At 57.0% G+C, this 20,889-nt stretch overlaps 1 protein-coding gene across 3 annotated transcripts in view; it reads right to left on the bottom strand.

The window, feature by feature from the left end:
- The window catches only part of Nrxn2 (neurexin 2), a 112,417-nt gene that overhangs the window by 23,331 nt on the left and 68,197 nt on the right, over positions 1-20,889 (bottom strand). Inside the window, exons 11-16 of one of the 3 annotated variants that reach the window (XM_050136628.1) lie at positions 18,762-18,881; positions 18,022-18,403; positions 17,237-17,427; positions 15,968-16,141; positions 15,531-15,650; positions 3,522-3,703 (exon numbers count right to left, since the gene is read on the bottom strand). In XM_050136628.1, the coding sequence (XP_049992585.1) occupies positions 3,522-3,703; positions 15,531-15,650; positions 15,968-16,141; positions 17,237-17,427; positions 18,022-18,403; positions 18,762-18,881 (1,169 nt within the window). Of the gene's footprint in view, positions 1-3,521; positions 3,704-10,706; positions 11,638-15,530; positions 15,651-15,967; positions 16,142-17,236; positions 17,428-18,021; positions 18,404-18,761; positions 18,882-20,889 lie in introns of those variants that run through there. The other 2 variants (XM_050136626.1, XM_050136627.1) reach the window with 2 other exon arrangements.

Here is a 20,889-nt window from a genome sequence, read left to right as displayed (position 1 = left end):
AACTAAGGCTGGGCTTAAGGACTGTCTCAGTCTCAGCTCACAAGAGAGGACCCAGCATCTGAATCCCAGCTGGCCCGCCTCCAAAACCCTTGCTCTTGTCTCTAGTCTACTAGTCTGGAAGACACTCTTTCAGAGCTGAGGGGTGCAGCATGAGAGATGCTAAGGCTATCCTGCCTTCAGGTCCACGGTGTCTCACCACACCGGTGGAAGGCCCACTAAGCCCTAAGCTAATCCCCTATACCTCCCAGCAGCCATCATGAACACAGCAAGAATCAGCTCCTGACCCTCCTCCCACAGGACAAGGAGGTGGAGGCTCCTTCCGGCCCCTGGAGCACTCTCAAGGACCCAGTCTAGTATACGAACACAGTGAAAGACCCCATTCCAGCCTGAGCAAGAAAACCCTTTGGTTGTCAGCTACATCTAAAGAGAGCTGAAAGCCTGGGGGTGCGGGTAGGGAAGGCACAGCCAGGTGAGGGCTGGGCTGAGGGGCAGGACAGAGTTGAAGACCAGGGTATGCAGCTATGGTCCCCATGGCTATCTATTTCCCACTTGTGGGGTTCAGTTCTCCCCATCCTAAGATCGGTAACAAGCCACACACACCTGTATGCACACACATGTGCACACACACTGTCATCCACCTCCAAGGAGGTAAAGTAAGGAAACTGAGGCGGCCTTGCCGAACAGCCTTAGCAAGCCCCGCCCATGCACCACCCACAGACCGACAACATCCCCAGGGAAACGCGATCATCATCTGCTCCCCACACAGGCAAGGGAACAGCCAAGCCTCCTGGTTACTATTGTTAGGAATGATACCACCCAGAATAGTATCAGCCCCTTGGATGTCTCTGAGGGCTCCTCCCCCTCACGAGGCCCCGCCTGGGCAGCGACAATGGTCAAGGGCGCTGGCAGACTGGGAGTTGGACTGGCAGAGGGCTGGCTAGAGGAGCTGGAAGGCAGGACACCTGGGTTTCCTAGGAGGCAGCCAAGCTTGGAGCTGTGCACTCCGGGGGAGAGGCAGCTCCCCAGAGCTGCTTCCGATGTGAAGTCAGTTGTCACTTCTGTTAAAGTCATTAATTCCTAATTCCCCAATTACCTCATTAGGCGGCGGTGGGGAGAACGCGGCCGCTCCTACAGCAAATAATTATGGGAGTCAAAATTAATTTGGCAAAGTGGAGCGACGCTTTATTAGAAACGTCAAATTGCTTTTCTCTTATTTTGCTGCCGCCTCCCCACTCTCTGAGAACTGCTAACGACGCCATGGTGGGAGCTGATGTGTCACTGGGGGAGGAGGGGGCTTGGGGCTGCCCCCAAGGGGCTCGGAGCCCATCTGGTACCCAACTCCCCCTCACTGCCAGCCTCTCCTGGGACCTCCACCCTTCTCAGCATCCTCCCCCATCCTCTGCAGCACCTAGGCCTAGCTGCCTCCCTCACAGCCCTGCACCAGGGGAGGCTTGAGGGAAAGAAGAAGGACATCTCACCTCACAGACTTCCTGCCCTTCCTGCTCTGGGAGGACGCATCATCCCCTAACCCTGCAAGCCCAGACTCGCACACACTGCCCAGGTGGCTAGTCGCAGGTGACCAGGACGCTGCAGGTCTCCTAAGTGCAGGGAGCACATCACACATGTGACCTAATTAAGCCTCTGCCCTCTCAGTGTCCCACACACCTGGGGAAACTGAGGCTCAGAGAGCTGCAGGGACTTGCATAGACACAGAGCAAAGAAAGAGAATGTACTGGGCTTCAAACTCACTCATGCCATCAACTCCAAAGCCACACACGCCCTCACAGACTGGAGAGAGGACTAGCTCAAACAGACAACTCAAGGAAACCATGTGGCACCACACAGATCGGCTACTGAGGCTACAGCAAACTCCACTCCCTGAAGAACGGTAAATGCATAAGCCACATTCTGCCAGGGACCACTGGCCCAGGGACACCCTGGTCACCTCGACTCACAGCCATCTCTCTCGTCACAACAGCTACATACCCACCATGGCCCTGCTGCCCACAGGTTTGAGGCCTCTTCCCAACCCTGGCTCCAGCCCACTCCCTATGCTTTCCTCCACGCCCTTCCCTCCTGGGAACCTCGCCTGTCACTTGCCACTGCCACCAGCCATGCTTGCTTCCAGGATGCCTTCCCCTGGGTCTTCTCCCTTCACAGCCCAGTATTGGAGGAGGGGTGCAGACCTCCACCTGGAGAGCTGTTGTGTGGGAGGGGCCATCCTTACTCAGGTGAGGAACTAGCCTCCTTCTCTGTTTTTCCTCTGCCCTCCCAATTCTTCCCAGGGCTCCCCAACTGGCACAGAGCCTCGTCAGCCTGTCCTACCCTCAAAGCTCAGGGCTCTGGCCAGGGCCAGCAAGTGGGATGCAAACAGGAAGGTGAGGGAGAAAGGAGCCCAGTACAGAGATGGAGACTGAAGTCAGGGTCTGGGACTTAAGACCTTGGAGGAGGAAGAGGTGAAGGAGAGGTTAAACTCAGAAATGAAATCTGACAAGGTCAAAGGTCACAGGAAAGGTATAAGGCAGGTCAGAGGTCACAGGGAAGAGTGTGGGGTAGGGCCAGAGGTCACAGGGGAGTGAGACAGGGCCAGAGGTCACAGGGGAGTGGGACAGGGTCAGAGGTCACAAAGGAGTGGGACAGGGCCAGAGGTCACAGGGGAGTGGGTTAGGGCCAGAGGTCACAGGGAAGGGTATGGGGGTGGGGTCAGAGGTCACAGGGAAGGGTATGGGGTGAGGTCAGAGGTCACAGGGAAGGGTGTAAAGCAGGGCCAGAGGTCACGGGGAAGGGTGTGAGACAAGGTCAGAGGTCACAAGGTAGGGTGTGGGACAGGGTAAGAGGTCACAGAGAAAGGTATGGACAGGGCCAGAGGTCACAGGGAAGGGAATGGGGTGCCATCAGAGGTCACAGAGTAGGGTGTGAAACACGGTCAGAGATCACAGGGAAGGGTGTGGGGCAGGGTCAGAGGTCATGGGGAGAAGTGTAAGGTACACAGAGTAAGAAAGGAAAAGGGATAAACTGACTATAGACTAATGGGGTGTGGGGCTCAGCTGGGAGACCAGTGAGGAAGGAACATGAGCAGAATCTGTGGGAAAGACCTGGTCAAGGGTCTGCTGGGAATGCAAAGGTCATGGAACAGAGGTCGCAGGTAAGGTAAAGGCAGGGGTGGGATTCCAAGTCAAGGCAAAAAGGCAAAAAGGGACAGAGAGGTGTGAGGGAGGAGAGGGACAGGCTGGGGTACAGTGAACAGAAGCAGCCCAGAGACACCCTAAAGATGAGCACATTTCTGCAGGTTACAGTAGTAGGTGTCTGGGGAGCTCACAGACACCTTGGATGGCTGGGAGACACAGCTGGTGTGTATATCAGATGGGTGACTCTTGAGTGACCAGGAAGGGACTGAGTCTCAAAAGAACTTCAAGAAATGGGTGAGTAGGACCCTAAGTGCTCCCCATGAGGGACAGATATGAAGTGGCATCAACAGCGGAGCTGGGTGGCAAGGAGAGGGGCTGGGCCCAGGTCCTTACAATGTGCAGCTGCAGGTAGTCCCCAAGGCCGGAGGCGCTGTCCACTCGCACCAGTACGGCGCTCCGCTGATGGGTGCTGAAGCCCACAGCCAGGCGGTCCATCCTCGTGCTGGGCCGGTCATTCGGGGGCCACGTGTAGGTGATGAGCGCCCCCCCCTTCCCAAAGATGTATGTGGTCCCAGCTGCAGAGAGAAGGAAATGGAGAAGAAACGTCAGCAGGTTCCTGTGGTTGAATGGGGCCAGAGCCTGAGGATACCAGGGTCAGGGCACAAGGCTTCAGCGATGAAGCCCATGGGAGCCACCAACCCTGTAATTCCGGATGCTCAAGTGAGAACCTGTGCACATACACGCACACAGACAGAAGCCTAGCTTTAATTACAGCAATACAGGTAACACAGGGTGTGAGCAGAGAAAGGCTTCAAAAAGACCCAGACAGCAAGAATGCCCTGTGCAGGAAGGACCTGAGACCTGCTTTTGACCAGCTCAACTTCTCCCAAGTGCTTCTTTGGGACCAGAGCCAAGCATCAGAGGCAAGAGGGAGTCTCAAGTGATGGCGGGAAGATGAGCAGGGCTGTGGGCAGCTGTGACTCATGCTCATCTCTGGCACCTTGCCAACGCCAGCCCCTCCGTCCTTTCCCAGCCCCCTGGGAATCTTCCTGGTTTGTCCAGGGATCCTTGTTTCCACCCTCAGGCAAGGGTACCTGGGTGCCAACGCCCAAAGGCCTGGAATCCTGCCCAGAAAGGAGGAGGCAAACATGGGGGGGATGGGGAGAGTTGACAGCCAGAGGAGGAAGGAGGCAGAGAGACAGATGGACAGAGAAGGACAGAGAGTAGGTGAGAGAAGCAGGAGAGTGGGAGCCTGAGATGTAGGCTCCCTCGCCCAGCCCTCCCCCACCCCACCCTCTCTCTTCTTCTCCCTCTCCTCTTCGCCATCCGGCTGCCGGGGGCGGGTGTGAGGTCCCTAACGATCTCAGCCCCAAAATAAACCCCATTAGTCGCCATGTTCCCTCCTGCGGCTGACTGAGCTCCCTGGGGGTGGAGGTGGGAGTGGGAGGGGGGCTGGTCACCCAGTTTCCGGGAAGGGAGCCTTGTCTGGGGGCCTGGAGGACTAGACTCTTGGGCCTGCAGGAAGGGAAGGGGAAAGCCTCATCTTGCATTCTTTAGGACATAAACACAGCAGATGAGATTCATAAAGTGCTTGATTAAATCATTAGCTACTAACGACTCCTCTCAAGGCACTTCTTGGGGTGCAGAAAGGGGTTCAAGGGAAGACTTGGCCAGAGAGAAAAAGATGCAGATGGGGCCTGAGGGTAGAAGCTGGGGCAGACCAGTAGAGAACCCAGAGGTGGAGAACTCTGGTCTGGGGGAAGCAAGGACCAGGGGTCTCTCACCCAGTAGCCCCCTTATAGTCCAGGCAGTCATCCTAGGAACTCTAGGTCCCCATAGGAGCAGGGACTTCTGCGTGCCTTGGAGTGGGTCCTCACTAAGTGTGGAAGGCCGGGAAGGGAAGGGAAAACTGCAGCCTGGGTACCAGAGGTGGTGAGACTAGAGTGGAGAAGGGACCCATCCCTGTCGCTCCCCAGACCACCTACCTTGTCTTCTACCTCCCAGATAGAGAAGAAAATGGGAAGGGACCCCAGGAGAAGGGCAGACAGGGAAAACCCACAAGGACGTCTAAAATGGCCCTCTTTTTGCAGACTGTAGTTTGGAAAGCACCCCAGCAGACAGCGGGGAAACCAGCTCTGCCCCTGCAAGCTGAGGTGTCCCTTCCCCCTACCTCAGGCCCTGGAGGCACAGTGGGGAAGGTTGGGCCTTGGGTTGAGTTCCAAGTTTAGAGTAGAGAGCCGGTTCCAGCGAGGGGTGTACAGTGAACGTCACCTCTACACTCAGTGCAGGTTACCTGCCTGCCTAGAAAGGACTGGGCCTGGAGGCCAGAACCAAACAGCTATGCCTCAGCCAGTACAGTCTCCCAGCTCCCAACACTGCAGCACTCCAGAAAATCGGCTGTTTCCATGACAACCATAATACCCAGGGTCCTCCCTCTACCCTCCACTCACAAGCTACGCGTAGAATTTAGGGGGTAGGGTTGGGGGAGCTGAGATGGTGACCTTCCTCTACACACTCCCTGACCCCTGGGCTCCAGGGTCTCTCTTGGTCCTCTCACACCAGGGAAGGAACACCAGACTCACACATTTGCGTGGGGTCTGCCCCCAAACCTGCCAGGTCTAAGGAGGCGGCCCTTCCTGCGGGTTTTCCCGGTGGATGCCACACAGCACGCTCATCACCATGGATAGCGCCGAGCCAGAGCCGAGAGCACCCGAACAACTCAAACCAGGTGCCGGGTTAGACGTGGCAGCGGGAAAGGTCTGGGATGCGTGCCCACAACCCAAGTCCCAGGCCTTACAATCAGACACAGCTCCAAGTATCACACACCTAGACCTACACCAGCGCACGGGAGGCGACGCACCCAACTGCACACAAAGCCCCAGACAGGAGAGGCAGACCCCATCACAGGAGTCGCGGCACGGGGGGAAACATGGCGATAAACGCACAAAGACAGGCCTCCGCGGGCGGCCAAGGGCAGGGGCCGGCGAGGTGCGGATGGGCGCCTGCGCCCCAGTCCTCCCATTCCCCAGCCCCGGCCGCCCCCAGGATTTATGATCCAGCTGTTCTCACACTGCAGACAGTTTACTGTGCTGGGCGGACCTGTTAAAGCCGAAGGGCGTTTATTATACTGTGGGGGGAGCCAGGTTGGAGAGACACTTCTCGGACAGAAGAGGGGAAGGATGAATGGTTTATTGGGCTGGGGCTGCAGTAATTACCCCGGGGAGACATTTCTCTCTCCAGCACCACGGATTCCGCACGGGCGGGGACAGGGGGCTTGGCTTAAGGAGGAGGTCGGGTGCAGGAGGCGGGGCTTCTGCCAAGTCCCGCCCCTCTGGCCACGCTCGGGAGGCGCTTCCCGCACCTCAGCCAGGCAAGCAAACTGTCCCTGGCCCTGCCCCGGACTCCACCAAGAAGGCAAGGCAGCCTTAGTGGCCAGGACAACACTCCAAGTCTTGACAGCATCCAGAAAGGATCTGAGAAGCAGGGGGGCCTAAAGCAAGCCCCAGTATTGCCCAAGGCTGGTGTAGACCAGTTCTTTTCCACGCTGGGAAATAGGGAGCCCACTGTACATAGCATGCTGGCCAGACCCACATCACTGAGGCCCACGGCAAGAGAGTTTCTAATCAGACATAATATGCCATAGGCCCAAGATTAGCACCTTCTGCCCACAGCCAACACAGTTTCCTCAGTGCCTCCTAGATCCTGAAACTCAGTCATAAAATACTGGAAATGATCATTAGTCAACACACACACACACACACCTACAGTCTAGAGAGAAAACAGCCAGCCAACCATTAACAATGGTTAGGGAACCCAGACTCACAACAAGTCATCCCATGTAAAAACCACCCATGCAGTCATGCCCCAGGGCCAAAAGTACATGTGTAGCCGCTATGCCTGCCAGTGCCCCAGTAGCAACAAAAGCCTTCTGAAGACCTAGAATGGTCAGATGATCCTGTAGAACCCAGAAAAGCCTGCATCTCAGGTGCTCACCAACAAATCTTCCCAGGAGGACCGCTACAGTCAGGGGGTGGGGCTACACAGGTCCAGACCCCTGAACTCAACTCTATGGGTTTTTTTTATTTGTTTTTTGTTTGTTTGTTTGTGGTTTTTTGGTTTTTGTTTGTTTGTTTTTGGTTTGGTTTGTTTTTTTTGGTTTTTTTGTTTTTTTTCTCAAGAGACAGGGTTTCTCTGTAGCTTTGGAGCCTGTCCTAGAACTAGCTCTTGTAGATCAGACTGGCCTTGAACTCAGAAATCTGCCTGTCTCTGCCTCCCAATTGCTGGGATTAAAGGCTTGCACCACCACCACCCGGCTTCAACTCTCTGTTTATCTGCATACCTCCTCAACTCCTAACGTCATTCCTGGCCATACACTGTTCAGTCAGTTCCAAGTTGACATACCCATCCCCAGAATCAACATATATGTTAGCCCCCATAACCAACACACATGATAGTTCCCAAAATCAACATATATGATAGCCCCTAGAACCAACACACAGGATAGTCCCCAGAATCAACACACAGGATAGCCCCCAGAAACAACACACATGATAGCCCCCAGAATCAACACACATGATAGTCCCCAGAATCAACACACAGGATAGTCCCCAGAAACAACACACATGATAGTCCCCAGAATCAACACACAGGATAGTCCCCAGAAACAACACACATGATAGCCCCCAGAAACAACACACATGATAGTCCCCAGAATCAACACACAGGATAGTCCCCAGAAACAACACACATGATAGTCCCCAGAATCAACACACAGGATAGTCCCCAGAATCAACACACAGGATAGTCCCCCTTGTGCTGGAAGCTCCTGACTCAGAAATGAGCTGGGGTTGGGTCTTCTTTGACCGACTCCTGGGGGAGCTAGGAAGGAACTGAGAGAGCACCCAGGATTCAGAAACCAGGACCGGGACAAGGATCCATGGCCAGAAAGGTGTCATCTCCACCTGTTTTAGGTCCCAGGTGTACTGGTCACCCCATACCCCACAGTGACACCAGTGCAGAAGTGTCAACAGTGTTTGGCAGGTGGGTTGGAATATTATGCAACAAGAGTGGTTGGGGGATGGGAGGGAAAGTGGGGAAGCAGTGAGGAAGGAGGAGAGTCAAGGGGAGCCTCAGTAGAGAAGCATGAAGAGAGGTGTCCTCACACTGAGGGACCTTGGAGCAGAAGGAAACATGGCTGGCCTCCAGCCCGGGGAGGAGACCCCAGGAAAGTTGGCTCTCTCATCTCCCCCAGAGTTCAGGTGAGCAGAGATGGGGTCGGTCATGACAGCTTGTTTCCTCCTCTCCTGGCTTTCCTTAGCCCCTTCCTTCCTCCCTGAATCTTTCCCAGCTGTCCACTACCTCCATCAGTGTCCCAGGCTGCCCTCCATCCCATCGTCTAGTCCCTTCTACCCTGAGAAGACATCCCTAAGGTAATGTTCATGCAATACAACATAGTTCTGTCAGATCCCCATTAGCTAGGCCTATGTCCCTGCAGCATCAGGGGCTGTGAGGAGGACCTTCCGGGAGACCTAGGACGGTAGAGGGATAACACATCCTGCACAAATCAGGAAAGCCTGCATCCCTGTTCCTCCCTCTGCCTGGCTCCTGCTGCTCCCCAGCCCCTGGGCCCTCCTCCCCACCTGCCCATCATCCCTATCACCTCCTCTTTCATGTCTACTCTTCCCCACACAGGACGCCCCTCCAGTGCACCTGGCACCCTTTCCTGTCTCACTCTTCACGCCTCACATCATTGCCTAGAGTGACCACGAGAGTCTGAGAGTCTCTGGAAGCAGCACTGGGCCTGAGGACAGTCAGAAGAGAACCATGAGGAGGACAGGGGCCAAGGAGAAGGCAGAGCTGAGATCAGGAGCAGGGTGTGGGGTGAAGATGTGGGAGAAAAACTGGGGAGTACTTCATGTGGCAGGGATGGCAGCTGAGACAGAGATCAGAGAGAGGGACGCTGTAAAGGAAGACAGGTCAGGTACAGTCTGAAGAGACTGCTCCTGGGGAACGGATGAAACAGAGTAGTGACATGGGGGGAGGGGGGGCACTGAAAGACCGGATATGACATGGGACACTGAGATCAGGAAGCTTCTTGCAGGCACAATACAACTGTGGGGAAACAGAGACGGTGCAGAAATAGGAGGCAGTGAGAGGCATGGACGGGGCAGGACAACAATGTGGCTGTAGAGGATGAGGGAGGAAAATGGAGCTGGCCAGGAACGGTGATGGGCAGTCAGAAATGAGGAGTGATGCAGGTGGATGGGTGGACTACGAAGACGGGAGGCCACACTGCACAGGGAACTGAGGAAGGCCGCCAGAGCTAGTCAGGAGCAGATGTGGCAGGTGCACGGGAGGAGCAGAGTGCCAGGGCGGCAGAGCTACAGAGAGAGTCGTGTCCAGGAGAGGCAGTTATTGGCCTTCAGACGGGGCGAAGGGTTGGAGGGCTGAGAGGGGAGCCCAAGATGAACGGTGTGGAGATGGGGGCTAACAGGCACAGAATGGAGAGCGGGGTTCGCTGAAGAACAAGGTGCAGAGAGCTGAGAGCTGGGGTGCAGGGCAGAGTGGGGAAGTGATGAACTGCTGGGATGGGAGGTGACAGGGTCTCTGGGATGGAAACAATAGCCATGGGACTGCTGTGGGAAATGGGGCACCCAGAACAGATGTTGTGGGGTACAATAAGGGAAAGTGACAGGTACACAGAGTCTGAGGGACAGACGGGAAGTGACAGGTACAGAGCTGGGGAGAGAAGGCCCAGTGGGAACCCTGGGGGCTCAGATAGGAAGGGATGAAGAGACTGGGAATGAGAAGCGATGAGAGCCATCCTGGACAGTGATGGGCTCTGTTTTAGGAGGAAGGGGAGGGCTTGGAGACTGAAGGTTATGAGGGACTGGGGTAGCAGTGAAAAGTGTGAGCAATTACAGGCGCTCACACAGGAGGTGAGAGCGCAGAGGGACTAGGCTGGGGGTGACAGGCTGAGGGTCACAAGCAGAAGCAGAGCAAAGATGAGGAATAAGGGTAAGTAGGCACCAAAGGTGGGGAGCAAAGGAGAGTACAGATGGTGGGGCCTTAGACGGAGGGAATTGTTCCAGAGATGGTGGAAGGCCAGTAATGGATGGGAAAAGGGAAGGCTGCCAGGTAGGCAGGGGTGGAAGGAAGGAGGTAACAGATCAGCCATGGGAAGGTGAGGGTGAGGTAAGACAGGCATGAACACAGCAGGGATGGAGGTGATAGGGAAGAGAGATTCAAGGAGGGCGCTTAGAAAGGATGAAAGGACAGGCCGGTGATGGGGCTCCGGGAGGGAGAAGAAGAGGCTAACAAAGCACATGGGGAGAAGGAGGTACAGGGGATGCTAGGAAGCAGTGAGGAAGACAGGGATGCGGGTGAGCAGGAAGAATGGAGAGATGGAGGTGAGGGTGGGGCTGGCACGATGGGAGCTGGAGATGGGAGGTGAAGGGGCCCCACCGCAAAGCCCAGATCCGGGAGCGCACACTCGGGGTGCGGCCCTGGGGCTCCTGGGGCCGGGGCAATGTCCCCGAGACCCCCAAGCCAGTCCTCTGGCATCTGGGCGCCACTTACCGTGCCCGCTGCGGGTGAGGAAGGGCATGCGGTTGATGGCGATGGGCACGGTGCCGTGCTTGCTGTGGAAGTGGTGGACGTGGTGGGTGGTGCTGAGGCTGGACGAGACCCGGGCCCCCTCGGTCGCCCCCAGCAGCAGCAACAGCCCCAGTAGAAACGACAGCAACGGTGGCGGTGGCGGCGGCGGCGGCAGGGGCCCGGCCAGGGCGGGGGGGCGGCGCGGGCACCCCCCCTGCCCGCTTCCCCCGGGGGGCATCTCGGCCCGGGGGCGGCCACCTCACAGCCCCATGGCCGGGGGCGGGGACGCGGGGCTGCGCGGCCCCGCGAAGCCCCCCTCCGGCTGCTAGCTCCGGGAGGGGGGTAGGGGTGAAGCGAAGGAAAACCAGATCCGGAGCCTCAGTCCGGAGCCAAGCAAATCAACTGGATTCCGCCGGGGAATCCAGGGTGCGCGCAGCGGGAAGGCCAAGGTCCGGGGTGCCTGGGTCCATCGCAGGCGGCTAGGGGTCCCCCCTCAGGCTGGGGCCGGGCCGGCGCAGAGGACCGTCAGCGGCCAGCGGGTGGGGGCATGGTGCTGGGGAGGGGATGGTAGGGAAATCCTGCAGAAAAACCCAGCGGGACGGGAGATGGGGTGCGCAGAAGGAACGGAGGCCCGGCTCCCCGGAAAGCGCGAGCACCGCGGAACCGACCCGGCGCCGCTGCCGCCCGACGGAGGCCAGGAAAGGAAGGAGGGAGCGGCCAGGGAGGGGGGCGGGAGGAGGGGGAGGGAAGCAAATCCGGGTGATGGGGGGGTGAGGGGAGAGGAGAGGAGGGGAGAGAAGAGGGGAGCGGGGCCAAGCAGAGGAAAGGCGCGAGCCTGCGAGATTCCGGCGGAGAGATGGAGGAGGCAGCGGAGTGTTGCTGCAGAGGCTGAGAGGGCTAGAAGGGAGAGGGAGGGAGGGGCGGAGGGAGGGGGGGAGGGACGGGGGGAGGGGGGGGGGGGGGGGGGAGGCGCGGGGGGGGGCAGGGCGTAGGGACCCGAGCGGCTCCCGATCTGCGGGCGGCGCTGGGCAGCTCCGCGGCGTGGCACCTGGCTAGCCCGATCCGCGCTCGCCTCTCCTATGCACGCGCCCCACCCCTCCCCCGCGCTCGGGAGCGCGCTTTCCACCATCACCATCACCACCACCGCCGCCTCCCTCCTGGAGAAGGGGCCCTGCTGAATAATTGAACAGGACTGAGGCTTGCAAGAGAAGCAGCTATCTTCCTTCTCCCCTCCCCCCTCCCCTTCCCCCCCCATCTGGACGAGCCCCAAAAGTGCTTGCTGGTCCAGCAAGCAGAGATGTGGCCACAGCCCTCTTAAGCACCCCTTGGAACACATGTGCATCCTGGGTTGTGGACAGGCTTGGGTATGAAAACACCCACGCATCCCTATAGGCACCAGTGTGCCGAGAGCCACACAGCTCAGACACATATGTGCATGTGTGTGATCAGATACTGGCATACCAAATGCTTACAGAAGCATATGTACATACACACATACATGCTTGATTATAGGCAATGAATGGCCAACATACACTCCCAACCTCCTTGGAACTCACCCTCTGAGACAGTTATCCATACTCCTAGAAACAACCTAGCCAAAGCCCCAAAGGCACTGGATAGTCTCAGTCTCTCTCTCTCTCTCTCTCTCTCTCTCTCTCTCTCTCTCTCTCACACACACACACACACACACACACACACACACACCTGCCTGTCAAAGTGTTTGCCTACCCCTACACATGGCCCTCCTCCTTTCCTCCAACGCCCCCTCCTATCCTCCCCACTTCTCCTCCTCCCTTAGTCTCAGCCCCTAGCTCCCCAGGGTTCTCCAGGACAGTTGTCTGGAAGGACAAAACCTTGTGGGTTCACTTACATCCAGCTGAAGATACCATTCCTCTCTTAGGAGGCATCCTTACACCTACACTGGGATCTGCTCTCCAAACTTGGGGTGGGTTAGAAAGTGTTTGTCACGGCCCCAAAGATACATGCAGATAAAATCCCTTCCTCTCATTGGGATGCAGCCTTTGCACTCACATCATTCTGCTTGGACAAGGGAGAGGGTGCAGTGAAGGCAGAGGAGGAGGAGGGGAGGAGGCACAGGGGACCGGGTCTGAGGACAGGTGAGCAGAAAGGAAAGGTGAATGGAAGAGGAGGGGGAGGGGAGAGGGGCTCCTACTATTGATTCCGATTCCATTTTGGTGCAAACTTGTCATGGTGATCCCTGAGCTCGTGGGTGCAGTCAGGACAAGCCTGGTTGGGTCTAATGTCTGAAATTTCAGCACTTTGTTGGGCTGGTGCAGAAAACTGCCACAAGCTGGAGTCCAGCCTGGGGTATATATTGAGACTCTGTTTCTGAGATAGAAAGACAGGGAGGAAGGGCGGGAGGAAGGGAGGGAAGGAGGGGTGGGTCAGGACAGCACCTCTGCTGCTGCAGCCATTCCCCCCAGTTTATTAGATGGGGGGCAGTGACCCACACACACCACGCCCTTCAAAAGTGGAGACCAGCTCTTGGTACCCAAGAGCAGTTTTCAAGTGATGGCTTAGCCACACAAGGGAGGAGAGAGAGTGGGGTGGGGTCCCCAAGGTCCTGTCCATCTGCCCACTCTCTCCCATCCTTGAGCCCCTGGCTCTGGAGTACGGACTGACACAGCTCCAAGCAGGCAGAAAATTTATGGCCCCAGAGGGAGAGAGGGAGGAGCTGGTGGTGGTGGCCAGAGGAGAGGAAGGGAAACCGCCTAGAGGCCGATCAATATTGGTGAGTGGGAACTGGAGAGAGTGATACTGGGGTGTGGGGGAGACAGAGACACAGAGGGGAAGAGAGGAGAGAGACGGAGGTGTGCAAGAGATCAATAGAGGTTGCAGAGATGAGGAGAGATGGAGAAGCAGCCATGATAAGAGACAGCCTGGGAAAGGCAGGAGGCTGCCTCGGACAGCAGAAGTTCATCCCGTCCTTCCTCCCATCCAACAGTCCCGGTTCCACTCTCTCTACTTGCTTCTCCAACTGATCTTCCTTCTGCTGCTCTAACACAGTTGACTCTTGAGAGCTTCCCCAAACCCCACAAACCCCTCATGATACAGATGGAGGAACCAAGGTAAAAGATGGGAAGAGGCTGTCCTGAAGGTCAGACTTCTCTTCCTCCTAGTCTCCTTCCATTGGGACAGCTCCCAACACCCTCAGAGGGCCAGTTCTGCCCTGCCACCTTGCCCACCCTCCCCAACTCTCTTCACACACAGCCAATGTCTTTACTTGTTTCTGTGTGATGGTGTGCAGCTGTATAGGGCCCCCCGATGGGCGAAACCCCAGAGGAGAGGCCCCGGAGGAAAGGGGGCATGACTGACACCCCAACCAGTTTCTTGCTCCCCCTTACAGTAGGGGAGACCTTAGAGGAACTCCAGCTCACACTGGCTCCTTCAGAACAACACTAAGCCCTTTGGGGGCTCCAGACTTCACCCACCTTTTCTTTAGCTCCACAGCTTTGCACAGACTGTGCCACCAGACACAGCCGGGTGCTTGGAATGATGGCATTTCCCAGGCTGAGCCAGGCCACCAGCCTAAAACTTAGAGAACTTTCTCCTCCTGCCCCTGCCCAAAGATGGAGCAATTCTCTAGGCACACATCCTGCCTCCAGCTCTCGGCCCCTTCCTGAAGCATAATAGTGAACGTGAACAGTCATACTTAGACCAGATTGCCTATATCCTAAGCAAGGAAAACTAACATGGGCATCACCACCATTCCCAGAATCCCATGTGCAACGGGAATAACCATCATAGTCAAGGGATCCCAGGTTCTAGTGAAGCTCAATCCCCGCGACTGGAGGCTTGGTGTAGGATCAAATGGGATGGTTTAGCTTTGGAGGTGGCACAGGACTGCCAGTGGGGAGGGTTACAGTGAGCAGGTCTGTGCTGAATGAGGCCAAGCAGAACACACAGCAGGGCTGAGGTGGTCTTGAGCTGGCTGGGAGGTTTAGGGAGGCACAGAGCACAGCAGGTCAGATAAACCGCCTGGGGGACAAAGCTGGGATGGCTGACCACACCCGAGAATCAGCGGGGGAGAGGGGCTGGACATTTTGTCAAAGGACAAGCCCATGGCCACCCAAGAGCCTCATCCCCTGGAATGACTCAGGGTTCCATCAGATGATGCAGGTCCAGACAGAGGAGAGAGAACAGGCAGGAGGTCTCACCTCGGACTGCCATAACTACCTCTGGGCATTTCCAGGCACTTTGTGTTTGAAGAGCAGGAAAGCTTCATCCTCTCATGTGTGCATGGGGCGGAGTGTCTCTTCTGATGTCACTGTGCTTTGCTGCCCACCCCATCCCCAATCATCAGAAAGGTCAAAGCCTCCACACCCCCCTCTAAACCCCCATGTCTGGCCCAGCTGTCCTCCCTCTGCCAAGCTGTAACCAGCTGATGGCCACCAACCACTGGGGACTAGAAAATGCTGCCAAAGCTGTTATCTCTGGGGAGGGGCCTCAACAATATGCAAGCTAGCAAGGGAGGACACTAGGGACTGACCTTGTGGCTCAAAGGGAAAACCTGCAGCTGGGATTCTTGCATTAGGGAGAGAAAGAGAGAATGGAGGGCCTATGTCTAAGGAAATCCGATGATCTGCCATCTCAGAACCAGGACAGGCCACCTGTCAATCGATGGCTCCAGAGACTCCGCGAGGGGCAGCAGCCACTAGGAAGCACCTATGGGCTCTGTGGGATGGAGCAGAAGGAATCAAAATCCCTCTCTCCTCCCTCCCAGGCGGGTCCTGTGGCTGGGGACAGGGATGGGAACTCCCAGAGCCCGGTCCTGCAGGAACTCACGGTCATTGCAGACAGGGCCTCCATAGGAAGTCATGGTACAGTCACAGGTAAAGCCATCCCATTGCTGCAGACAGACGCCCTGGTTGGCACAAGACTCTTCGGTGCAGGTGGTGCTGGGGCCTGGGAAGGAGCACGAAGGAGAAATGCCCTGGGCTCAGCCAACGTCCCCAGGGGCTACAGAAGTTCCACAGCCAGGCAGAGAGTCTCTGTCCTTGGTCCACCAAACTAGAATGGCCAGATACCGAACACGGTGCTGGGACGGGATAGGAACAGGGACATTCAAAGACTGCTAGGTTTGGGACAAGAGGCCAGGGCTGGAGACAACAGGGAGAGTGTGTGACTTGTCCCTTCCCTGTCCTCTTTGTCCCAGGGTTCTTGGGACAGGCTTCTTCAGTCCCGAGAAGCCTCAGGGCTCCACCACCCTGGCACATACTCACCATCACAGCCTCTCTCCACCTGCCCGATGCGGTGCAGGGCATCAGCAATGAGGTCTGGGAGGCGCCCATTGAGGTCCACAGAGGCCAGGCAGCCCTGAAAGCCATCCCGAGAGGCCACCAGCTTGGGCAGGTTGCTGAACATATTCTTGCTCAGGCCACCGATGTACAACTCCCCTGCAAAGGGAGTGCTGTCAACACCCCACTATCCTGGACCTTATTCCCCTCCCGAGATGCTGGCATCCCACCGCGGGGTCCTCCCAGACATCTGGAAGGCTCCCAGTATCCCTAACAGATACAGGGACCTGCAGACTCTCCACCTTCCCTTCCCTTTGCCATCTGTCTACTCCCCTCCCTCAGGAGCCCAGATGCCTGCGGTAGTGGGGGTGGGGGCAGCTGGAGGGACCCACTCCAGGCTCTCTCCCACACGTTGGATTCCAGTTCCGGCCTGTAATCAGGGCCTTTCATGGATGCGCAGCCCTACATCCCTTCCACCCCCGCTCTCCCATCCCAAAGACTGTTTCCCCACTCAGCGGCCTTCTCCCCTCCGAAATCCTCCTGATTTCGGGCTCTGGGAAGAAGTCTTCCCCAGGGATGCCTAACGTCCCACATGGACTCTAAGGGAAGTCCTGACCAATGTCTAGCTTGGCTTCAGCAGCCCTGGGCATCCTAGCTGAAGACGGCCACATCCGATTCTCTGTACCACATCGCCCTCTCCTGGGAGCAAGGAGAATCTGCAGCACTGTCGTGCAAGCGAGTGGGTCTGGGGATTCAGGAGGTAAATTCATTGGTCTCTGAAGATCTCCCCCAAGTTTTGACAGTCCAGGTTACATGGACACACATGGGACCCTGCGGGGCTAAGGGATGCTGCAGGCATGTGCAAGAAGGCAGCATGGATCCCAGCTGACTCTAGAACTGCTGCAGGCCTCATGTTCCTGTTCCATTGCCCAGTCCGCCGTCTCCCCTTCCCCCTTCTCCTCTTCTCCTCCTCTTCCTCTCAGCCTCCTACTTTGACAGCTGGCAATGGCTACTTCAATGACAACCATAGAGTCATTGGAGGAGGTGGGACCCCGGTGAGAAACAGCCTCCCAGTGTTCCATCTGAGAAAGCTGCACAGAGCCCAGTGAGACCCCGGTGAGAAACATCAGTCAGACACATTGGAGAACAGGAAAGAGGGTTGGGGGAGAGGAAAGAGAAGCAGCCTTGACCCCTTGCGGGGGGGGGTGATCTTGCTGGGCTAAGGCTGGCCTTCTCCAGAGGCTCCAGCCCCACCTTTAAGATCCAGGTTGCGGGCACCGTTGGAGTGCTGCGTGACAGTGCGGGAGTCGATCTTCAGCGTGTGCACGTTGCCTGGGTCCCTGGACACCACCACATTGTGCCACTGGTTGTCATTGACCGGTTTGTCTGAGTTTCCCTTCATCAAGGACGGGCCATTCCCCAGGTCGAACACGTAGTGGATGTACCTGCCCCACAACAGGGAGGAAACACTAGATCAGGTGGGGACCGCTGAGATGCCAGAAAGAATGAGCTACTGCTGGCGGGGGAGCGGGGGGCCCGGGCAGGAGAAGTGGAGGAAGAGATGCCACAGGAAGGAACATGAGCAGTGCCATTAAAGGGCTGTGGCGTGAAGTCTTGTCCCTGGAGGATGAGGGCAGGGAGGTGGTCACAGAAGCACTTGCTCTTGGGACCCAAGAGGACCAAAAAAAAAGGGGGGGGAGTTTGTGTGATACAGTAGGGGTCACCCAGAAGCAGAGTCTGAGCTGCTTGGGGAATGCAGTCTTTCAGGGCAACAGAAGAACTGGGCTCACTTCTGCCATAGAGAAGGCAGTGGGCAGAGAAGGGATGTAACCAGGAACCCTGGCAAGGAAGCATCTGAGGAGCCAGCAGCCTGGCATCAGGGTTCAGTTTCTCCATCTTGGCTGAGGAAGAGCCCTCCCGGCTGATGGCCAGGGGTGTAAATCTTGCCCTGAGATCTAGGAGCCTTGAAGATTCCCAGTTGTCAGGGGAGCTGTATCTGAGCCAGCAAGGGGACATCACCACAACACCCAGCCCCTCACCCCTTGACCAGCTCGATGACAATGAAGTCATTGCCGTTGCCTGAGTTGAACAGCAGAAGCCCATCTGGGGCTGTGGTCTTGAACTGGAAGAAGAGGTGCATGGAGGCGTAAGCCTGCAGCGTAGCCAAAGCCAGGTAGCTGCTACGACTCTTGAAGGTGACAGGATCGGCCACAATGGCACGCAGACCAAACCGAGCATTAAGCTCACAATAGGTGATATCCCCGTCCTTGCACTGGTCCATGTAGGGCTGGCCGTTGAACACCAGCCCACTCAGGTGCCCGATGAAGTTGGAGGGCACCACAGAGATGAACCGCCGCTCTGTCATGATGCCCGTCTCAATGTTGTGGAACTCCAGCCGAGTGTGGGCTCCTGCCATCTGTCCTGTTCAGGACAGAAGACCAATATGAGGGAGAGAAACTCAGTGCGCAAACGAGTCACCTCTGGGATGGGGCCTTGTGTTCCCAGAAGCATCATCTCCTTGACACAGAACCACAGCAAGCAACATCAGTAGATGTTCGGGGCCAGTGCTAACGTCCCACCACGCTGGGAGAAGCTGCAGGAGTCAGTGGAAGGCCAATAAACTTCCCCAAAGAGGCTGCATGTAGGAGGTTGAAATGGTCCCTGGGGTCCAGAGCCATAACAATTACTTCCCTAGGAGTAACAACCCAGCCAGAGGTTAAAAACCAAGCAACCACAGGTCACTAGAAATAAGTGTGCCACCCTGGGTCCAGGTACCTACCCTCCACAGTCACGTTGTCCACAGACAGCTGCAGGCTCTTGCCACGCCGCACCACCCGCACGGTGTGCCACTCATTGTCGTTCAGCTTGTGCCCCGCAAAGAGTGTCTCGGGGCCTTTACCTGCAGCACCAAGGGGGGAGTGAGCGTGGCTGACACATGGTCCCAGACAAGGAGCCCACCTGCACATGTGCACTCTCCACTTCTAGCTCACGTCAACGTGTATGCCCCTCCCCTCACACCTGGAGTGCATGCAGGGGTCACAAACCCAGTTCCGTCATTTTGTGCGACTGCAAAGGATGCCAGTTGTGTAGACTAGGACACCAGCGGTGGCCCTGACCACAGACACGCTAGCAGCTGGGTTCTCAGCCCTAACACTCCCCAAAGGAGGGGCGCCCACGCCTCACCCTCTGCATGCGCAAGCCAGCTCGGCCCTACTGTCACTTGGCTGCATGCTCCTGTTTAACTCTGCGCCCTGGAACTGCTCTCCCCTACTCAGCACTCAGAGAGCCTGCAAAGCCACAGCCAGGTTCTGGTCCTTGGAAACTGGCCACGTATTGACAGGGAGGTTGTCAATAAATGAACACATCTCTCAGATGCTGCAGGACTTTGTAGCACCTCCGAGCTAGCCCTGGGCCCCTAGGGCTCAGTCTGCCTGAGGCTCAGGGTGCTGGCATTAAAAGGCCTCAGGTGCATGCACACACTGTGCCACAACCACATAAAACAAGGGGCACTGAGCACACGAACTCTCTGCTTGCGCCTTCCATGATCTGACTGCAAGGCACAGTGTGCAGAGACTCTCTGAGACTGAGCACCTAGACCGGGGGCAGAGAGACCCAGACCTATCTACATCCGCTGACCTTCTGACTCCCTGCTCACAGCCCTCACTGGTGTCTTGAGTTTGTCAGGAACCCTGTATACCGGCAGTAAAGACTAGGCTTTGAGGCTCCTAGCATGCCCCGCCCCTTGCCCAAATTATCTTTCCCATGTACCTCGCCTGCCCCCTTGTGGTCACTGATGGAGATGCATCATTATGTCTCCAGGCTTTGTGTAATCTTGCAGTAGATGCCACCCAGCTCCAGATTTCTGCCTTCTGCTGCTGACTTGGGAGACGAGGTGTCCTGGCCCTGCCTTTCCCAGAATCCATAAGCATCCTCACCACTACCTCTCCCTGATTCCGTTGTATCCCTCCTGCCCTCCATAATTCCCCTTCCCAACCCCATGCCTGCTCCCCTCCCCACACACCTGGCCTCACAACCAGTAATGAAACTATCCCCCCACTCATCCCTTTCTCCCTAAATCCCAATTCCCAGTGTCCCAGACCCCTTGGGTCTCTGCAGAAGAAGAGGGAAGCCACTTACTAGGTGCGCAGCCGACGCGCAGGCAGTCTGGGGGGGCCATGGGGTGGGCGGAGGGGGAGGGAGAAAAAAGGCAAAACAAGGTTTTTTGGTTTTTTTTTTTACATCCTTCACAGGGAGGGGTATCTGCAGGCGGGGGGGTTCCCTCCAGGGCCACTTTCTGGGGACCACGCGTGCCCAGGTGCCCTTTCCCCTTCCTCAGTTGGACCCTTGTCCTTCCTGCCCCCAAGAGGGCTTTAACCCTTCCCAAAGTCAAGAGGCAGGGCAGTCAGGTGGTAGGAAGAGGGCTTGTGTGCCCCTTTTTGAGGGGCCCAGGCCTCTCATGTCTGAGGGAGACGGGCACCTCGGGAATCTCAGCCGTACAGGGGCTAGCCAGGGGATGAGGGCTTGGCCGACCCCACATCTACCCAATCCCTGGGAGGGATATGGGTAGGGCAGGCCAGGGTCCCTGCATCCCCTGCTCTGGGATGACACCCTGCTTAGAGCTCAGGTGTGACAAGTCACTCCTCAAGCTCTAAGCTCAAAAGAGGGGTCTGCCCCAGGGCCCCCTTCCTAAGGCCATAGACCTCCCAAAGCCCCAGTGGCTGGCACCACCCCTACAGGAACCTTCCTTCCATCTACCCCGCCCTGGGGGCACCGAGCTTCCACTAGGGGTCAACGCACTCCTCCACCCTGAAGAACAAGTGTTTTGTCAGTTTCCCTAAGGAGGAGTCAAGGCCTCAGAGAGGGATGCCAAGATCTGCAAAATGTGACTTCTAGGCCCAGTGCAAGTG

This window comes from Alexandromys fortis, unplaced genomic scaffold (assembly GCF_014885135.2).
Source record: "Alexandromys fortis isolate MF-2015 unplaced genomic scaffold, M_Fortis_MF-2015_v1.1 scaffold_3, whole genome shotgun sequence".
NCBI classification, from domain to species: Eukaryota; Metazoa; Chordata; class Mammalia; order Rodentia; family Cricetidae; genus Alexandromys; species Alexandromys fortis.
This window is presented reverse-complemented; position numbering and strand designations above follow the sequence as displayed.